The sequence below is a fragment of the Acipenser ruthenus genome, chromosome 3, assembly GCF_902713425.1.
Source record: "Acipenser ruthenus chromosome 3, fAciRut3.2 maternal haplotype, whole genome shotgun sequence".
Classification (NCBI taxonomy): domain Eukaryota; kingdom Metazoa; phylum Chordata; class Actinopteri; order Acipenseriformes; family Acipenseridae; genus Acipenser; species Acipenser ruthenus.
The window spans coordinates 14008005-14026356 of NC_081191.1; the positions used below are offsets into that span (position 1 = coordinate 14008005).

General features: G+C 40.6%; 1 protein-coding gene across 8 annotated transcripts in view; it reads left to right on the forward strand.

The window, feature by feature from the left end:
- Positions 1 to 18352, forward strand: part of LOC117435478 (disintegrin and metalloproteinase domain-containing protein 22-like) — a 113416-nt gene that overhangs the window by 75026 nt on the left and 20038 nt on the right. For 7 of the 8 annotated variants that reach the window (XM_059012583.1, XM_059012578.1, XM_059012581.1 and 4 more), the window contains exons 22-25: positions 310 to 429; positions 1903 to 2068; positions 4834 to 4948; positions 16703 to 16793. In XM_059012583.1, coding sequence (XP_058868566.1) covers positions 310 to 429; positions 1903 to 2068; positions 4834 to 4948; positions 16703 to 16793 — 492 coding nt within the window. Of the gene's footprint in view, positions 1 to 309; positions 430 to 1902; positions 2069 to 4833; positions 4949 to 16702; positions 16794 to 16887; positions 17201 to 18352 lie in introns of those variants that run through there. The other variant, XM_059012582.1, reaches the window with a different exon arrangement.

The following is an 18352-nucleotide window of genomic DNA, read 5'->3' on the forward strand; positions in this document are numbered from 1 at the left end:
ATATTTTACTGGAATTTTGTGTTACTTTGTACCAAAGCTTTCAATTATATTAATCATCATTGTACTTGTATTATTTTTGTATTGTATAAGATCTTAATCAGGAAACCTTTTTCATGAAGATGATAAAGATTTGGTGACTTACCCTGGCTTCTACAACATCCACTAATTTTTATTTCAATCTTGTGATGTCATCATTTAGCTTTTTTATATTGGTTTAATGAACATTTGCAGCAAGTGTTTCTTCATACTGTTCTGTATTGTGACGCAAACCTGATGAAAACAATGTCTTGTTTTGTTTTTTCAATGTAGAGATGTGCATTGTGGATATCTCCTATGTTCCAATATCTCACCTGCTCCCAGGCTGGGGGAGCTTCAGGGCGGCTTGACTTCCTTCTCCGTAGTACAACAAAGCACAGCTTTAGACTGCAGGTAATTAACTTTCATTTAGATCGGAAAGCATGGTCAACACTGTTCTACAGTTCCTGTTTATATCTAGCTGCTGCAGTGAAGTACATTTGCATCATTAACCTTTGTAACCTATTGATTATAACTTTTCAGAAAAATAGTTTTTCTGTTTTCGGACAAGAATTTGGCTAATCTAAAAACAAGTCACTAATTGCAGTAGAGCAGAGTTCCATTTGTGTCCTCTCATTATGTGTGTTCAAATAATTAGATCATGTTTAAGAAATATGTTATAAATAAGTTTAAATGGCTTAAGCCAAGTCTGAGATATTTTCCTTATCGATTTGTTGTTTGACAGCTTGTTTATTGTAAGTTATGACATGACTTGGTGCGTATGTAAAAATAAACAAAAGACCTTTGTTTTTTGACTGGGAGTTTTGACCAGGCCCTGCTTTGAATATATAATAGCTTGATCAGTTAAGTGTACAATTAGACCTGGTTGTTTAGGATCAAGAACACAACAGTAATATATAGTTCTGTGCAAGGGTAGAATCGAGGCTGTTTACCACCAGGAAGGCAACTCGGAGTCAGGAAGCTGAAGTTAAATGTTTATGAACAAACAAAAACACAAGAACAAATAAACAAGACACAGGGGCCAAAATAAAAGGTTCAAACAAAACACAAGTCAGAAACAACAGGTACCTTCAGGCGGGGCAATGGCAGGGATAGAATTAACCCCATCCCTGTCAAACTTAAATTCAAAATAGTAAATCTTTATTTACACCTAATAACACACTATTTACGCGCAGGGCTTTCACCCTACCACATGTTCATTCAACAGTGTTTTCACACTCTTAAGATACAGACACATTTGCTACTAAGTAACAGTACCTTGGGTTTCATTTGATCAACCTGTACTATGCCGGGTCACAGCTGGATTTAATTAGAGCATTTTATTGCACTGGGGAAATACCCTCGGTTGCATCTACCACTTGCCCATTGTTATCCTGGGTTGCATCTACCACTTGCCCATTGTTATCCTGGGTTGCATCTACCACTTGCCCATTGTTATCCTGGGTTGCATCTACCACTTGCCCATTGTTATCCTGGATTGCATCTACCACTGGCCCATTGTTATCCTGGGTTGCATCTACCACTTGCCCATGGTTATCCTGAGTTGACCCTGAAAGGTAGGTGGTCAGTGCTATCCAGCAGTTTGCCAGGTGCTGAAAAATGCATTATAATCCATTAAGTAGTAGTATATACCTAAACACGTTTTACAATCCGTATTTAATCTTATTGCGCCGAGAGATTCAGTTGTAAATCTATAGACTGTATTCTCACAAAAGCAGTCCCAAATGAAGCACCGTAATACACTGTGCAATTATGTACACACCACAGTTTTATTTTAAAACAGTAAAAGAGACTACGCAAGGAAAGAAATGTAATTCAAGAGATCATTTTATACGTTTGATTTTCCCCCCTTTTTTGTTTCTACAGTGGTGGTCATGTGATTGATGGCGATACTGACCTGGGGTATGTGGAAGATGGCACACCTTGTGGAGCGGATATGATGTGTTTTGACCACAGATGTGTTTCTGTAAAGGCGTTTAATTTCAGCACTTGCCCTGGTACCACTGATACGAGAATCTGTTCAGGGCATGGGGTATGTTTTATATACTATTAATACTCTATTCTATTTTACAAAAGTAGAAACAAATTACATACTTTTCGATCTGGGGGTAGACAAATCCGGTTTTCGAGGTTATCAGTTTTATAATTAATGGATGAAACACTTAATAGGAGGTGCAATTGGTTTAATGAAGTAATTAAGGAAATACCTGAGCTCGAATGGCCGTTGTTGTGCACCACGGCTATATATGTATGGTTTGGAATGAGCTAAAAGAGCCACCTGCTATAGTTGACTTGAAGATGTTTGGAGTTGTTTCTTTCTCATATTTTGTACAAGCTTTATTCGGCTACTGTATAACTGGAAGTTGCAACTCATGAGTAATTCAAAGACAGTATTTTTGTGAAAAAAGTCTATGCTCTGCTTTCTCTCATAAACACTGCCTACAAAGTATTGGAAATTCCACTTGCATTTCTTACGCAAGTAACATTTTCTTCTGATGTTCTTGACATATTGCAAGCAGTATTCCAAACAAAATTCCTAGTTCTTCCCCAGGTGTAAAGCAGTTTTATTGACTGAACCTTTACTGTACTTTATTCTAAGTTAAAAACAATATTCTGAGATGCAACATTAGATTGAAAATTCTCTGTAAAACCTAAAAGGATGTACATGTCAGCAAAGCTAGTGGTGTCAACAAGGGCTAAGAGCTTCTCTGACCTGATTCGTGGAGTCATGTAAAGTTAAATGACTTGAAGCTAATTGAGACATGTATCTCCGCTCATAGTTGGAAATACAGTTAAAACATGCTTTTGACTAACATTTTTGAGGCTCAAGCGCAGTGGTAAATGAGACAGCATCTGGTTAGGTCATGAAGGACTACTGTATACTATGCACGAACGTCATATCTTGCAGTGCAAGTGCATCATATGCAATTTTTAAAGCATGTTATTTCTTAACAGTAAAATGACTTTTCTGGGGATAGATTATTTATCTGTAGCTCAGCAAGAGAAGAAATGATATTTTCAGCCTTCTTTTTCTCTTTCTTCTCCTCCATCTACTGCATGTGATAACTCATGGACTGTAGAGGATTAGGTGCTCTATGCTTCTATTGGTTTAGAGGGTGATAGACCCAAGAAAAATGGCAGGGCATGACCTTAAGGTACACAATTCATTAGCAATACTACACTAAAGTTTTGGTACTGTTAAAATACAATCTGGCAGTTACAGATCATTGTTGCCATTACTTGAAGTAACAACAAATATAGGTTGCAGCAGGCCCCAAAGGTAATTCTAATATTCGCTCTTTTAATTGCAAAATAAAATATTGTTTCAAATTGGAAGATAGAGACTGTCCATCTGTAGTATTCTGAAGAAACTATACATTGGATACTATTCATTTAGAAAAGTAACCTAAATTGCTCCTTAATCTGCGTCATACCAATCATATAGTGCTGTACACAAAAGGGTCTGTTAAGAGTCGACTAATTAAGTGTTTCGTGTTTATGTCTTCACTAATCCTGTGTCCTATGTTGGACTATAAAAAAAAATGTAATATAAAAAAAAAACGTATTAATTTACCTGCTTTGCCTGTCTTAGGTCAGTTATGATTTTCTGTGATGTCAGGTTTGAACTAGATTTAATTGGTTGCCAATTAGGTATACAAAGTGAACCAGACTGGTTTGATCTTCAGAAATATTGCATTGCTTATTTGTCCTGTTATTAACATCAAAAGAGGAAGTACATTACTAATATGCTTTTTCATTAGCAAGGATACCAATCAATATGCTTTTTTTGAAGATCTCAGAAATTGCTAATAAAAGGAACTTAAAATGTCATCACTACTAAATCTATTGACGCTATATTAAAACCACAGACAGTTCATTTAAGTGGGGATGTAGTTTGAAAGGCTTAAGAAACAAAAGGTTAGGTATACAATGCTCCTGCCTTGTGAACTCCCACGTACTGTATGATACACATATCATCGACAAGGCATATTAACCCTTACCAAAGGGTGGTCTTTGAATTATCTTTCTATTGACCACACCAAATCCTCGTTTTCACTTTCTGGTGTTATTTGTTTTGGGTATTGGGTTGTAAACAATTATTTGAGGGGAACAATAAAATATATCATTTGAAAGCTTCTTTTACACAAATTTATTTCATACAATTTATATATTCCTGTGTGTAAAAAATTGGAAACAAGAAACAGCCTAAGGAGTAAAAAAAAACAACAAAAAAAAAACAAAACATTGAAATATCTTCCATTTCTGCAAGGCAATGGATAAACCCACAATACTGTCTATTATTTAACTTTTTAGTTTTAAAGTCTTTTTTCACACCATCTATCCAGTATCCTCTGTTGTTCAGTCCTTTAAGAAAATTAAAAGCCCTTACTCCATTATCCATACTATTTCTCTCTCTCTCTCTCTTTCTCTCTCTCTCTCTCTCTCTCTCTTCTTATCCCCTGTGATTTGGATATAGTGGAGGCAGTTGTATGAACATATGTATGTTACACATCACACATTTTTCAATATATCCAGAGAACAGCTCAACCAATTGTCATGGAACTTGAATCTGTCCGGCTTTATGTGACACTTAGGCCTACATTGTTTGCATATATCTGGTGAACCGCTTATCCATTTGTCATGATCTTGGTAATAGTATTATTTAGCATAAATTATTGAGAGTTCTGTAATACTGCTGATGTATGCCATGGTCATCAACTTTTGTCATCATACTGAAAGCTATAATTTTGAATTTACAGCTGTTACTGACGTTCTTGTTTTCAATGTGTGTTCCAGATTTGCAGTAATGAGCTGAGGTGTGTTTGTCACAGACACTGGATTGAGGATGACTGTGGTATTTACTCCCCCTTCAAAAATTCTTTAGCCATTAATGAAGCAGTTACACCCAGAGGTAGGTACATTCATTTAATAATTTGTACACAAGTAAGGTTGATCATCTATTATTTATTTACTTTCAAAACTGACCCGTTTTGAGAATTTACAAAAGTTACAGGTGGTCAATGTAAACATCATTAACCTATCAACTATAACGACCCCGAAATCTGAATAGATATACCAAAGCTGTGCACTAGCGCCTGTGACACAGTCGTGCCCGCCCCCGAGGGCATAAGTAGACTGCATGCACAGATACCAGCATCATTTTTCCTTTCACTGAAATGAACCTGGCGGGGAACCATAACACAGATAAGTACCTGTTATATATGTGTATATTTACTCACAAATTGTGAATTACACTAATTATTACGATAGTTTTAACATTCATTTTCTAATTATACATAATTTTTTGCACACAGTCTGTTATTTGTTATGTCCCATAGCGGCCTTGTGCCCCATGTTAAGCAGACGGCTTTCGTCACCCCTTCCCAGGGACCAAGCAACTTGAGTCGGCTGACTTGTGATCTCCTCACAGGCAGTAACATGAGCACAGCTGCTGGGCTCAGCAGTTCTGCGTTGACTGAGATACCCACTTCGGCTTAGATTGCTTGCAGTCTCTGCCACAGTGTCTCGTTGCCATCATAGTGCCTACTTGCAGCACCATTACAAAGGCTGTCAGGGCTCAGACAGCAGGCTTCCCTCAGTCTTGTATGCATTCGGACTGTTTGGGTTTGCCAGAAGCTATATAAGTGGGTGTCCCTAAATACTGCTTCTTGCGGTAATGTGAACCGTGTAGACCTATAGGACACCGACCCGCTCCATTCATGACCCGGTACCCGCCGAACAGGGAACGAGGTTACCACACCGGTACCGTACCACCCTTGTGCATGTGTACCGTACTGAGGGTACCGTACCAACCCGGTGCAAGTCACTGCACGTGTACCATACCGAACCGGCGCTTAGGCACCGTACCGGTACCGAAACAACCACTACCGTACCGAGGGTACGGTACCGACCCAGCGCTAAGGAACCTACCAGTACTGAACCACTCTGTTCAAAATCACCACCTGGTTACAACAGCAGTACCAACCTCTTTGTTCGGCTCTTCCTGCCTGGAGCCAGAGCATGCCAAACAGGCACTTGCTGACCGCAGCTTCTGAAAGTTTTGTGCAAGTTTCTCTAAGCGCAGGCTGGAGAAACATGTGTCTTGCAGCTCTGTAGAGCACTCCATGTCCATCCCACTTAGATAGGGCTCTCCTCCATCATCTGTGAAAGGAGCTGGCTGCATCCTCTCCAGATGGCTCTGTACCAAGGAAGAGCAGGACAATTGCCCGAGGTAAGAGTCCATGTCTTCCTCATCATCCTCTGCCCCTCCCTGTCCTTCTCCCCCTCCTTCTACAAAGAAGAGGAAGAGAAAGAGTCACCAGTCCAAGAGAGCAGCTGGAGAAACTCTGCCTCTCTGGTGCAGGCACCTAAACTAGGGCTCCTGACCAAGGCCGCTACCTGCTCTAATAAACAGTGTTGGGTCTCAGAAGTTATTCTGAACCGGGCTTACTCAGCTGGTGCGTTCGCCACAAGGCGGGTTAATTATCACAGTATACTGGTAGCTTACCAGGCCTGTTTATTGAAGGCTCTTTCTGAGAGTCATAGACCCTTACCACAACAGCTAGAGGAGCTGCGGCTGGTGAATAAAAACCTGCTCCGTATCTCTAAACTGAACAGGCAGGCTGTGGGCAGGAATCTTGCTGCTTTGATAGCTGCTAGACGGCAGCTTTGTCTTTCCCAGGCACGAGTGCCTGATGGGGATAAAGCACCACTGTTAGAAGCCCCCATTACACCGGGGCATACCTTTGGTCCTGCGGTGGATGAGATGCTGCAGTGCACTCACCGTGCACGGGAGTCCACAAAGGAGCTGGTGCGTCTGCTTCCCAAGCGGTCACCTTCAGTGCACAAACCAGCAGCAAACTGGCACCCAAAGCCCCAGCAGCCTCATAGACCTCAGGGTAAGCCACAAGCCCTAGCAGTTTGCTGACACAAGCCCAGGGCCCCTTTCCAGAGAGCCACCTGGAGTATTGGCGTCAGTACACCGCAGACACCTGGGTGCTTACTACTATACAGAGCAGCAATTCTCTGTAATTCAGACCCGGTCCCCCTCCGTTTCAGGTCATGACTACAACATACTTCCTGGTGCCCAAGTGGGATGGTGGTCTCAGACCAATCCTCTACCTCAGACAGGTCAGCCTGTATCTGAATCGATGCCGGTTCAAAATGTTGACCATGCAACAGCTGTTGCAGTCAATCAGGCCAGGCGACTGGTTCACCGTGGTGGACCTCAAGGACGCGTATTACCACATCCCCATAAGACCAGGACACAGGAGGTACCTGAGGTTTGTGTTTCAAGGAACAGCGTATGAGTTCTGTGTACTGTCATTTGGTCTCTCTCTCTCCCTGTGCCTTTTCGAAGTGCATGGAAGCTATTCTGGCCCCATTGAGACTCAGAGGTATTAGCGTGCTCAATTACCTGGACGACTGGCTCATTCGTGCCCAGTCTCCAGCGCAGGCAGAGGCTCACACGGAATTCGTCACCGACCACCTTCATCGGTTGGGCCTGTTGGTGAATCGTGCAAAGAGCCAGCTCACGCCTCCGCAGACAGCCTCCTATCTGGGAGTGCACTTGGACTGTTAGACGACAATGTGTGGAGAATAGCCGCCAGTTTAATGCTTTTTCAGCTCAGCAGAGCGCATACAGTAGTGACATTCCAGAGACTTCTGGGCTTGATGGCAGCAGCTTCCCATAACCAGTTTTTCAGCCCACGTTGAACCGTGGCCGCCTACTGACAGTGTCTCGCCACTGTCTGAAGGCGCTCTCTTGTTGGACAGCCTGCCCATCTACACCTAGACGTAGCGATGGGCAGCGTCACCAGAAGGGAGGTCATCACCACGGATGTGTACAACCTCGGCTGGGGCGCTGTTTGAAATGGCAGGGGGGCAATGGGGGTATGGAACCCCCCTTGGAGGGTCTCCACATCAACCCCACGATCTGTCCCATGACAGTTACTCTGCAATTGTTGCAGGACCTGTTTGACAAGGGGAAATCCCCCTCTACATTAAAGGTCTATCTGGCAGCTATTTCAGCTTGCCATGTCAAAATTGACTTCCTGGCGGGACCATTTTTAAAAGGAGCTCTGCGGCTTTGGCCACCTACGAAGGATATTGTTCCTCACTGGAGGCTTAACATGTTGCTTGATGCACTCATGAAGCCTCCATTTGAGCCCTTGCATTCAGCTGAGCTGAAATTTTTTATCGCTCAAAGTGGCTTTCTTATTTGCTATCACCTCCACTAAGCGGGTGAGTGAGATGCAAGCATTTTCAATTGCTAAAGCTTGCTTAATTTTTGCAGAAGCCAGGACAAAGGTTACGCTTCGTGCCAATCCTGCTTTTTTGCCAAAGACTACTTTTTTTGTCTGTTATGGGGAAAAGTTCCATGGTCAAGCCCTGTCTAAACAGAGTCTAGCTAAATGGATTACAGACACAGTCAAGACTGCCTATGAGCGAGCCAACTTGCCCCCTTCAGAAAAGCTCACTGCCATTCCACCAGGTGCATGACAACTTTGTGGGCTTTATTCCAGGGTGCATCTGTAGAAGACCCCATACCTTTACAAGGTTCTGTAGACTGAATGTCATGTATCCGCAAAACCCTGGCTTTGGAACTAGAGTATTGAGGGCGGCTTCAGGGTCGACCCTTACAACATACTGTAACACTGAGGTGCGTTTCTCGCTTTGGCTTAGGCTTGTAGCACTCCATTCACTATGCAATTTGCCCTTGCGACAGCTTTGGTACACTCTCCAATTAGGTAATGGTTACATTTCGTACTTGATAGGGAATGATAGGTTATTATTATAACCATGGTTCCCTGAAATAGAAATGTAACCATTAACCTTCAAGATCGCAGCTTCCAAGATTGCAGCATGCTTGAAGGAAAAATCATGCTGGTATCTGTGCTTGCAGTCTACTTATGCCCTCGGGGACAGGCATGACAGTGCCACAGGTGTTTGCGCACAGCTTTGTTACATCTATTCAGGTTTTGGGGTCTTTGGGAGGTAAACACCCATTAGGTAATGGTTACATTTCTATTTCAGGGAACCAGAGTTATGATAATAACCTAACGTTATCTACAGTTGTTCTAGTTTCCAGATCCACCATTAAAAAAAAAATGTTTACGATCAGGATAACTCGTAGTAGATACCAGTAGGTAGCACTAATGTGTAATTGTGCTTAGAAGTATTGAGCTTGAATGTTATGTGTATTACCAAGTAATATGCTCTGTCAAAATACATTGTAAAGCAGAGGGGGATTTTACACATGAAACAGTACATCACGAATAAGAAAATCAGCCTTTTCAGAAACAGCAAGGCCACTAATGATCAAAGCAGAAATGACAATATAGAATAATACAGAACACACATTAAATGATAATAAACAGGTAAGATGTTAAATATTGGTGAAAGTAAATTATGTAAAGTATGCAATTATTATTGAAGCATGCTACAATGTAGCATGAATTCTGTCTTTCCTGAAATTGTCACGTACAGTAGGTCAAGTTGTTCTGCACCTGTAGACCTGTTAACCTGATTTGAATTATCAATTTGCTTCATATTGTATGCTACAGATTGACCATGTGTGTAACCTACTGCTTTCAGAATACCGAACTGTAATAGCATACAGTACCACATCGAAATCAATTATCTGAACAGATGATCCACATTAGGTTCCAGATTAAGAAACCACTGAATCTACAGTTGAATAATGATAGACTGATTAAAGACTGACTGAGAGACTGATTTTGCCCCATAAACACATCTAAGGTTAAGGAACAGTTTATTTGAAATCAATAATTAGTGGGTTCACACCTAATTTGTTAACGTCTGGACAAAAATTATTTAATATATAGTTTTGCAAGAACAGATACATCCTGTTAACCAATCAATGGAATGATAAAGAAACTTAGTTAGTAAATTAATTATATATATATTTTTTTTGCTCAGAACACTAGACCTTAAATGATGCTGATATTAAGAATTACTAAATGGAGAAAGTAATTCCTGTAATATAGTCCTCAAAATGTAATATATAACTACAGTTATATCTGCAATTTTTAAGCAAAGTGTGAACCAAAGTGTAACAATTCAAGTGGAATAATTTATTTAAGGGCCAAGTAATATCTTTTTGATTTCAGGTGAGCGTGTTCTCCTATGTCAAACTGATATAGGATTAGAGACCCCTTAGTGTTTAGTGAGGCTGAAGCCATTCATTGTACATGGTAACATCTTTGTGTAATATTGTACCAAGTGATTACACAGTCAGACAAGAATCACGTGAACAGTGAGAACTGTGAACTTGCACCACCTTGCACCACCCTAGAGTTAATTTACCAGTTGGTGGACAACAGTTGGCATGCTAATTGTTTTATTGGTGAAAAATATTTGTATTTGAAAACAAGAAACTTCTTTTCCCCCAAACATTTAAAAGTAAGAATATGAAATTAGAGCTGTGTCTAAATGTGTCATTTAGTTTAAAAGGGCAATTATAACATTAGAAGCCTCTTTTTACAAAGCCTAATAGACTCTTGCGCCTAGAAGTTAAAGTCGCAGAGCTCCGGTTTGATGTCATTTCCTGTATTTAACCCCAGCTGTACTCAGACTCTATCAGTTGGAATTAACAAGGCTGTTAAATCTTGTCAAGCTGCGCACCTGAAAAGTTGTTGTAAGAAAACAAGGCCTAATATTTTCTTAATATCTATTGAGACCTGAGAGTAAAAATTACCAGACACAACAAACAATTTCAAATGACAGTAATCAGGTTTTATTATTAACATACATGTACAATTATACAGAGAAATTCACTACTACTAGACTAGAGTTTATGAATTAGCCCTAATTATTATTATTATTATTATTATTTATTTCTTAGCAGACGCCCTTATCCAGGGCGACTTACAATCGTAAGCAAAAACATTTCAAGCGTTACAATACAAGTAATACAATAAGAGCAAGAAATACAATAACTTTTGTTCAAGATACAGAGTAACAAAAGTAAAATACTTATCTATTATGCCTGGACAATTGGCACAATGTCTGCTGCTCTCCTGCATTTTCCAGCTGTGTTGAGTTTCACATGAGGCACAAATGTAAAGTCTGTAACCCCCACCCCAGCCCACACATTCCTTGACAAGCCCCCTCTTCTGATCAGCCACTCCTCACTTAACAGGGGCGTGCACAAGGGGGGGGGGGCAAGCAGGGGCACTGGCCCCTCCAGTAATCCTCTCCAAAATATTGATTTCTGCTAATCAATGTACTGCGTTTGCACTTTCTGTCACTGACACTCACAAACTGAACGTATTTCCCCAGAACGTGCAGTTATGGACGCGCATGTACTCGGTTTGCACACGCTCCCCTTAGGACGCGCGCTTATTCGTATTCACTTAACGTTAAGAGTCCAACTGCAGTACAATCAGGAAAAATAGCACATTTTTAAAATGATGCTGTTTTATGCTAGCACTTTTTTTGCAGAGAGAGGGAGAACATTGATTTTGCTAGTGCAGTAAGTGTCGTGGATAGCTGATTTAAAGGTTTTGCGCAGCCTGAGAACAGATGGAAAGTTCCACGAGTACTTTTAAAAGCTGAACATCGCTAATGGACTGAATCTGCAAATGCCATTTTTCCATTAACTGAAGGGCCAAGAGTATAAATTAGGCTGCATACTGTTTCAAGTAGTATGATTAATTTATTAAAATGAAATTATTATATAGTATTGATAGTGTTTACTGTGTAGCGCTGCCAAAAGGTTTCGGCTTCTTATCTTACCACATGCTGAGAGGTTATGATTTGTGACTGTATAGGTATTATGTTATTATTAGTCTATGATTGTTAATTAGACTTGGTGCAATAGCAGGTTATCTATAGGGTGCTAATGTCTATATTGTCTTTAAAAGGTTAATTTCTTACTTGATTATAGTTTTTAAAAAATATATATAAATGCAAAATAGTTTCTTTATCGAATTGTTGCTGTAGATAAGCAATATAAAACACATGGGTATTAATATAAAAATAATGCACAGTAAAACAAACAAAAAAAGAACTTACAGTAGTTTAAAATAACTTGCACTAGGACCAAGGAGAATGTCTGAAGCATCAAGCTGGTTTGAGCTGATCTTGAAAGGTAAATGTTCCTTGCTGTTGTATATTTGTTCAGCTTGAGCGCATGCATATATAAATATTTTGCCTGGACAACTCCCCCTTGCGCACCCTAACTATTTTACCCTTTTTTTTAATATTACATTTCTTTCTGAGGCCAACACACCTAGTTGAGGCTACCTTCTTGCATAACTTTGTAAAATTAGCCTCTTAAGTTTTTAAGTAAGCAGCAAAAACAGTTTAAGTGCATCTTTGGTGAACCAATATAAAAAAATTTACCTAATACCTTGTACCTTGCATACATAATATTGTGAGAGACAGCAAACCTAGAGCTGCTTTGTTTTTGTTCTGTTTTTCTGTCAGGACAGGGTCCACTGTTTTAAAAGCTTCTGTTCTTGTTGTGGCCACAGGCATTTATGATGGAAACACCTATGGTAACCCATATGTAATAGGATCAATAGGTCAAAGTGTCTATGGAGGCAAGGAAGTGACCACTTCCACTCAGCAAAACAAAATACAGTGAGGTGTGAGATTAGATGATTCAGAAGCACTATGACAAATGACCACTGCATGCATAATCACAGACAGGTTAACACATACTGTAGCAGTCTAGTAACTAGTAGGCCTTAAAATCAGTTCATGTGTTTGTTTATTTATCACTAAACAGAGCTGCTACTTATTTCCACCGCTAGAATTTGATTCTGAAATTACTAATAAAATGTCTTTTGAGAATATCAAGAGGTTCAATAACAATATGATAAGTCAGCTAAAGGTATGATGTCAGGATAGCGTCAGGAATGACAAGAAAAGCTGCAGTTTAAGCACTGTTGCGCATTATTAATAAACACAGGAATAAAAGAAACAAGCACAAGGGCCAAAATAATAGGTTAAACAAAACAAAACAGATGTCCTAATGTCAAGCTGGGCATTCACTTTCACTGACCAACACAAACTACAACACACAGAGTGAAAAACTCACCTACTCCCTCTCCCAAACAAAGGATTTCTCCTTGTTTTTATACATGTGGCCATTCCCCAATCAGCATTACTTACCTAACTTTGGAAATGGGCACACCTGAATTCTGGCAGGGGCAGATTTAACCCCATCCCTGCCAACCTTGCATTCCCATACCCACACTATTTACAGCAGCAGCACTTTCCTCCACCTTTGGCCATGGTGGTCCTTCTGTCAGGGGTGCCCATTTAACCCCTTGGTGACCCGTGAGCTTCTGTGCGGGAGTGCCCATTTAACCCCCTTTCTACCCTCTAAGCCCAAGTGACTTTCCCCCTCTTGGGGCTCATCTACAGAGGGTAGCCTCAACGCTGGTAGTGGCGCTGGGCACTCCGGCAGGTGGCAGCGGCAACGCTGCGTACACCGGGTTTCACGGCACAGAGTACTCCGGCAGCGGCAATGTGAGTCATGGCACAGGGCACACCAGCAGCGGCAGCGCAGGCCACAGCATGGGGTAGCCCGGCAGCAATAGAGCAGGCCATGGAGCAGGGCTGTGACAGTGACGGCATGGGGCACTCTAGCAGCGACAGCACGGGGCACTCCGGCAGAGGCAGCGCAGGTCGCAGAACGGGGCTCTCCAGACGTGCAGGCTTCTGCTGTGCTCCCCTTTGCAGCATATGTAGCGGCTGCTGAGGGTGGAATGACCGTTGCACTTCCCTCACAGAGGGTAGCGGCTCTGCTTCAGGTACTGTCTTCAGGGGTCTCTCCCTATGGTGCTGGAGATAGTGGGCCTCTCCTTGTGGTGCTGGAGACCACAGGGCCTCTCCCTGGGGCGCTGGAGACTGGACACAGCTCCCCCTTTTTGGGCGCTGGAGATGGCTCCCCCTTCTTGGGTGCTGGTGGCGACTCATCTCCTCCCCTCCCCCTTTGGCTCTGGAGACGGCAGTGGCTCCTCCCTCTGGCACTTGTGCAGGCAGCACCTCCCTCTCTGGCACTCAGGCAGGCAGCACCCTCTCTGGCACTGAGGCAGGTAGCACCTCCTTTGCTCCCCTCTGGGAACGACCGCTCATCCCCTTCTTTTGGGAAGGTGGCAACTCCTCTTCACCCTGAAGGGGGCAGCACACCATAGGATGGCCGAACCTTAGTCCTCCAGGCCTACAAGGAGGCGTCCAAACCACCGCTCCAGGTGGCTTGAGAGACAGAGGGGCCCATCTCTGGCTTTCGGGTAGGCAGCTGGTCTTGCGCTTTTAAGGCAGAGCCACTCATCCGGGGACTCCACCTCATCCCCTGCGAACACCAACATAAAGTGGAGGTCTTCATATGGGCACTCCTCTTTGTGATGCCCAAACTCCAGGCAAGCCCCGCAAACGACAGCCCCTTCAGCTTGCAGACGCCTCTGCTCCTGCTCCTGCTCCCACTCCACTGTCCTTTTTTTTAACTGCAGTCCTTCTCAGAGTCTCCAGGGGGGTGCTATCCCACTGCTGCCACCAAAAGTAGCAGGATAGCATCAGGAATGAGACAAGAAAAGATGCCTTTTAAGCAGTGTTGCAAATGTTTAATAAACAAAGAACAAAACACAGGAATAAAAGAAACAAGCACAAGGGCAAAAATAATAATGTTCAACACCAATGTCAGGCTGGGCATTCTCCTTGACCAACACAAACTACAGCACACAGAGTGAAACACTCACCTACTGCCTTGCCACAGTATTGTTTAATTTGTTTTGGTTTTTATCTGTGAGTGTAGAAAGAATAAGAGGGACTGGTATTCTGATTTATACTAAGCAATTCAGTTGTATGTTACTATGTTATGGACCGTTGCCAAAATCGGGCAGTTGCCGTAATACCCGGGCAGTTGGCGAAGTGCCCAGCTGCAGTGGGCAGATGCCTAATTAGCTTCGAATTTTATGTCATTTCTGGGTATCTACTGCAGTTCTCAATAGTAGTTGAATAAGTTTATTTAATCATTAGACTGACTGAATTGTTTATATTTATTTTTATTTATTTATTTTAATGAAATGCTGAGGCAAATGTCTAATTGTCTGAGATCTGATTTCAACTGATGTTAGACATGAAATAATATTATTTGAATGTGTAAAAAAATATTTTCTACAGAAAGAAAACATTTTCTTATAAAAAGTTTAGTTTTCTTAGGAGTCAAATTGTCGTTCATATTTATAAATAAGAAATACAAACTTTATGCTGTTGATTAATGATTAATATTGCTATGATAAATGAGTTTTGGCACTGCGTTCTTCCTGAGTTTCAGGTAACTATATTTAACTGGGTGGCTTTTACATGTTGATTATTAGTCTCTTGATGATATTGAATGATCTCATAAATTTGTATTGTATTACTGCAATAAGAATAAAATAAAACATTGTTGCATTTTATTCTGGACTCATTTCCCAACCCCCCACTTACTCTAACCTCTATATCTAACCCAGGATGAAAATAAACTGTGCGTTGATATTTTGTTTAGTTCTGTTGCCATAGCGTTATCAGAAAGTATTTAAGTTATTTAAATAAACATTGCAATGGGTGGCTTGGTGGCGGTGGGCTTTTGTGCTTAAAGGCAACAAAGGTAATTCACTCTCTATTTGTATTTTACTGTATCTGTTAAAAATCTTTCTTCGCCCAGGTGGCTGTGGGCAGATGCCAAAATGACATAAAATTCGAAGCTAATTCGGCACTTCGCCAACTGCCCGGGCATTACAGCAACTGCCCGATTTCGGCAACGGTCCGTAACATATATACAACCAATATCATAGTTTGAAGAAAAGCCATTTTTCAGTTCCCATTTGTATTATCATTGTGTCTGCCAATGAATTCTTTTAAGAGATTAAGTATCACTTTTTTTGTTTGCTTTACGTTAACTGTTTTCACATACATTTTTTGTTAACAGGGGCATGTCTTTGTTGGAATTCTTGAGTGGTATAAAAGTGAGGTTAGATTTAAGTTCTTGTTTGTTGTGAGCTTATTGTGCTGTATTGTCTGTAACGTCCATGTCTTATGTTACGATTTAAGATTCTTTTATTTTCTATTCTAATGCAAAATGCTCTATGTGCCATTATTTATTTTAAAAATAACAAAAATGTGATTTTCTCGTCCCCTTGATCATTGTGACGTATACCAATTGCACACAGTTTTTTATGTTGAGTATTTGTTGGTTTGTCAGGATTACATTCAGTGGACAAACCTGTTTGAAATTAAAAAACATAGAACCTATTTATGCTTTCAAACTGAATATTATGTCTGATAGTGATTGATTTTTTTTACTCTGTTTTCATTGATTTGTACAGTATATGTTCTGAGTTTTCCAGAGCATGCAGTGCCAGCAGGTGGTTAAATTATGTAACTGCTGCACGATCTTAAAGGACAATTTCAAAATTTTCTGCACATTCCTAAAAGAAGGATACCCAAAAAGTATATAGATAGATAGAGAGAGAGATTGACAGTAAAGCACTTTTGTGTGTTGATGTATTTTGGGGGGGGCTTAACTGCATTTGAGCCACCATAATCACCTATTATGAGGGGGGGCTGAGATAGCGTTTTACTAGAATGTGTGTCCAGTCAAAGCATTTCATTCAAATAAATCCTGGATTTTTTTCCCCTTTCCTCACAGGTATCGGTAGCACAAATATCATCATAGGTGCCATTGCAGGTACCATCCTGGTGCTGGCTCTCATTTTAGGAATCACAGCATGGGGTTATAAGTAAGTATAAAAGACTGTAAGTTCAGCTATGTAACAGCCTGACCCGTCATTTAAAGGAAAATACTAAAGCATACTTTTTCATTTTATTCACCAGGAAAGCGTATTATTCCCCCAATGCTAAGAACGTCCCGAAAACCAGTGAAAATACAATATATACACTGCTGTGCAAGAGTCTTAGACATGTTGGAATTTTTTACTCTGATGCATTATGAGTATCAACAATTTACTCAAAGCCTCCACTAGTGTTTTCTACAATTATAACAACCTTGACTTGCATAAAGAAGGAAAAACATTGAGTGAAATAGCTCGCATCACTCGATTTTCAAGGTGTGGTATCCGAAGCATAATCAACAAGTACAGAGAAACATCATCTGTAATTGACAAACCCAGGACTGGAAGGGTGTGTGAACTATGTGTGTGAACTATGCATCAGCTGCAGAGTCACTTACATCAACGTCTCACCCGAAAGACGGAGCATAAGGAGGTTAAGTCACTTGCTTACTTGATCATCTGTAATTGACAAACCCAGGACTGGAAAACCCAAAAAGCTGTCTAACAAGGATGAGCAATACTTGAAGATAATATCCTTAAGTAATAGAAAGAAGACAAGCATTGAATTGACAACAGAACTGTCAGAAAGCACAGGTGTCGTCGTCGTCCATCCATCAACAGTCCAAAGCACCTTTGACCATTGTTCCATAGTCCAATTTCTGTGTTCTTGTGCATATTTTAGCCTTTTAGTCTTGTTCCCCTTTCTTAACAGAAGTATTCTTACTGCAACACATCTTTTAAGTCCTGATTTCAAGAGTGACTTTTATACTGTTGATTTGATGGACAGCGACACCTGTGCTTTCTGACAGTTCTGTTGTCAATTCAATGCTTGTCTTCTTTCTATTCCTTAAGGATATTATCTTCAAGTATTGCTCATCCTTGTTAGACAGCTTTTTGGGTTTTCCAGTCCTGGGTTTGTCAATTACAGATGATCAAGTAAGCAAGTAACTTAACCTCCTTATGCTCCGTCTTTCGGGTGAGACGTTGATGTAAGTGACTCTGCAGCTGATGCATAGTTCACACACCCTAGTCTCTGGAAGTCGCCTTGGATAAAGGCGTCTGTTAAATAATAATAATAATAATAATAATAATATCGAGACCTGTATCAATGACATTGTGTCCTTTTAATGCTATAATTTATTAATTGGACTTTACTATTAACTTTCTGTAATGTGCTGTATAGTTAGTAAATTCTAATCAAGTGTTAACATCTAGCCAGTACAATTAGATATACATCCAATTATATTTATTCTGTTAGCTTTTATTATATAAAAAGTGTTCTGAAATATTTATTAAAGTTCAAAAGGTACCACATCAGCTCTCCTTTCTTAGGGAATTTAACTAATAATACATTCAAGTATTTGTCTTGGGCAACCACGAAACCTTCCTAGAAATCAGTGCATTAGAATTGTTTTGGAACATTCAATAAAAAAGTGTGGGAAATGGGGTTGTGCACCTGCTGTTCCAACATTGATGTGAACTTCTGTATCATTCATGTAACACAAGTT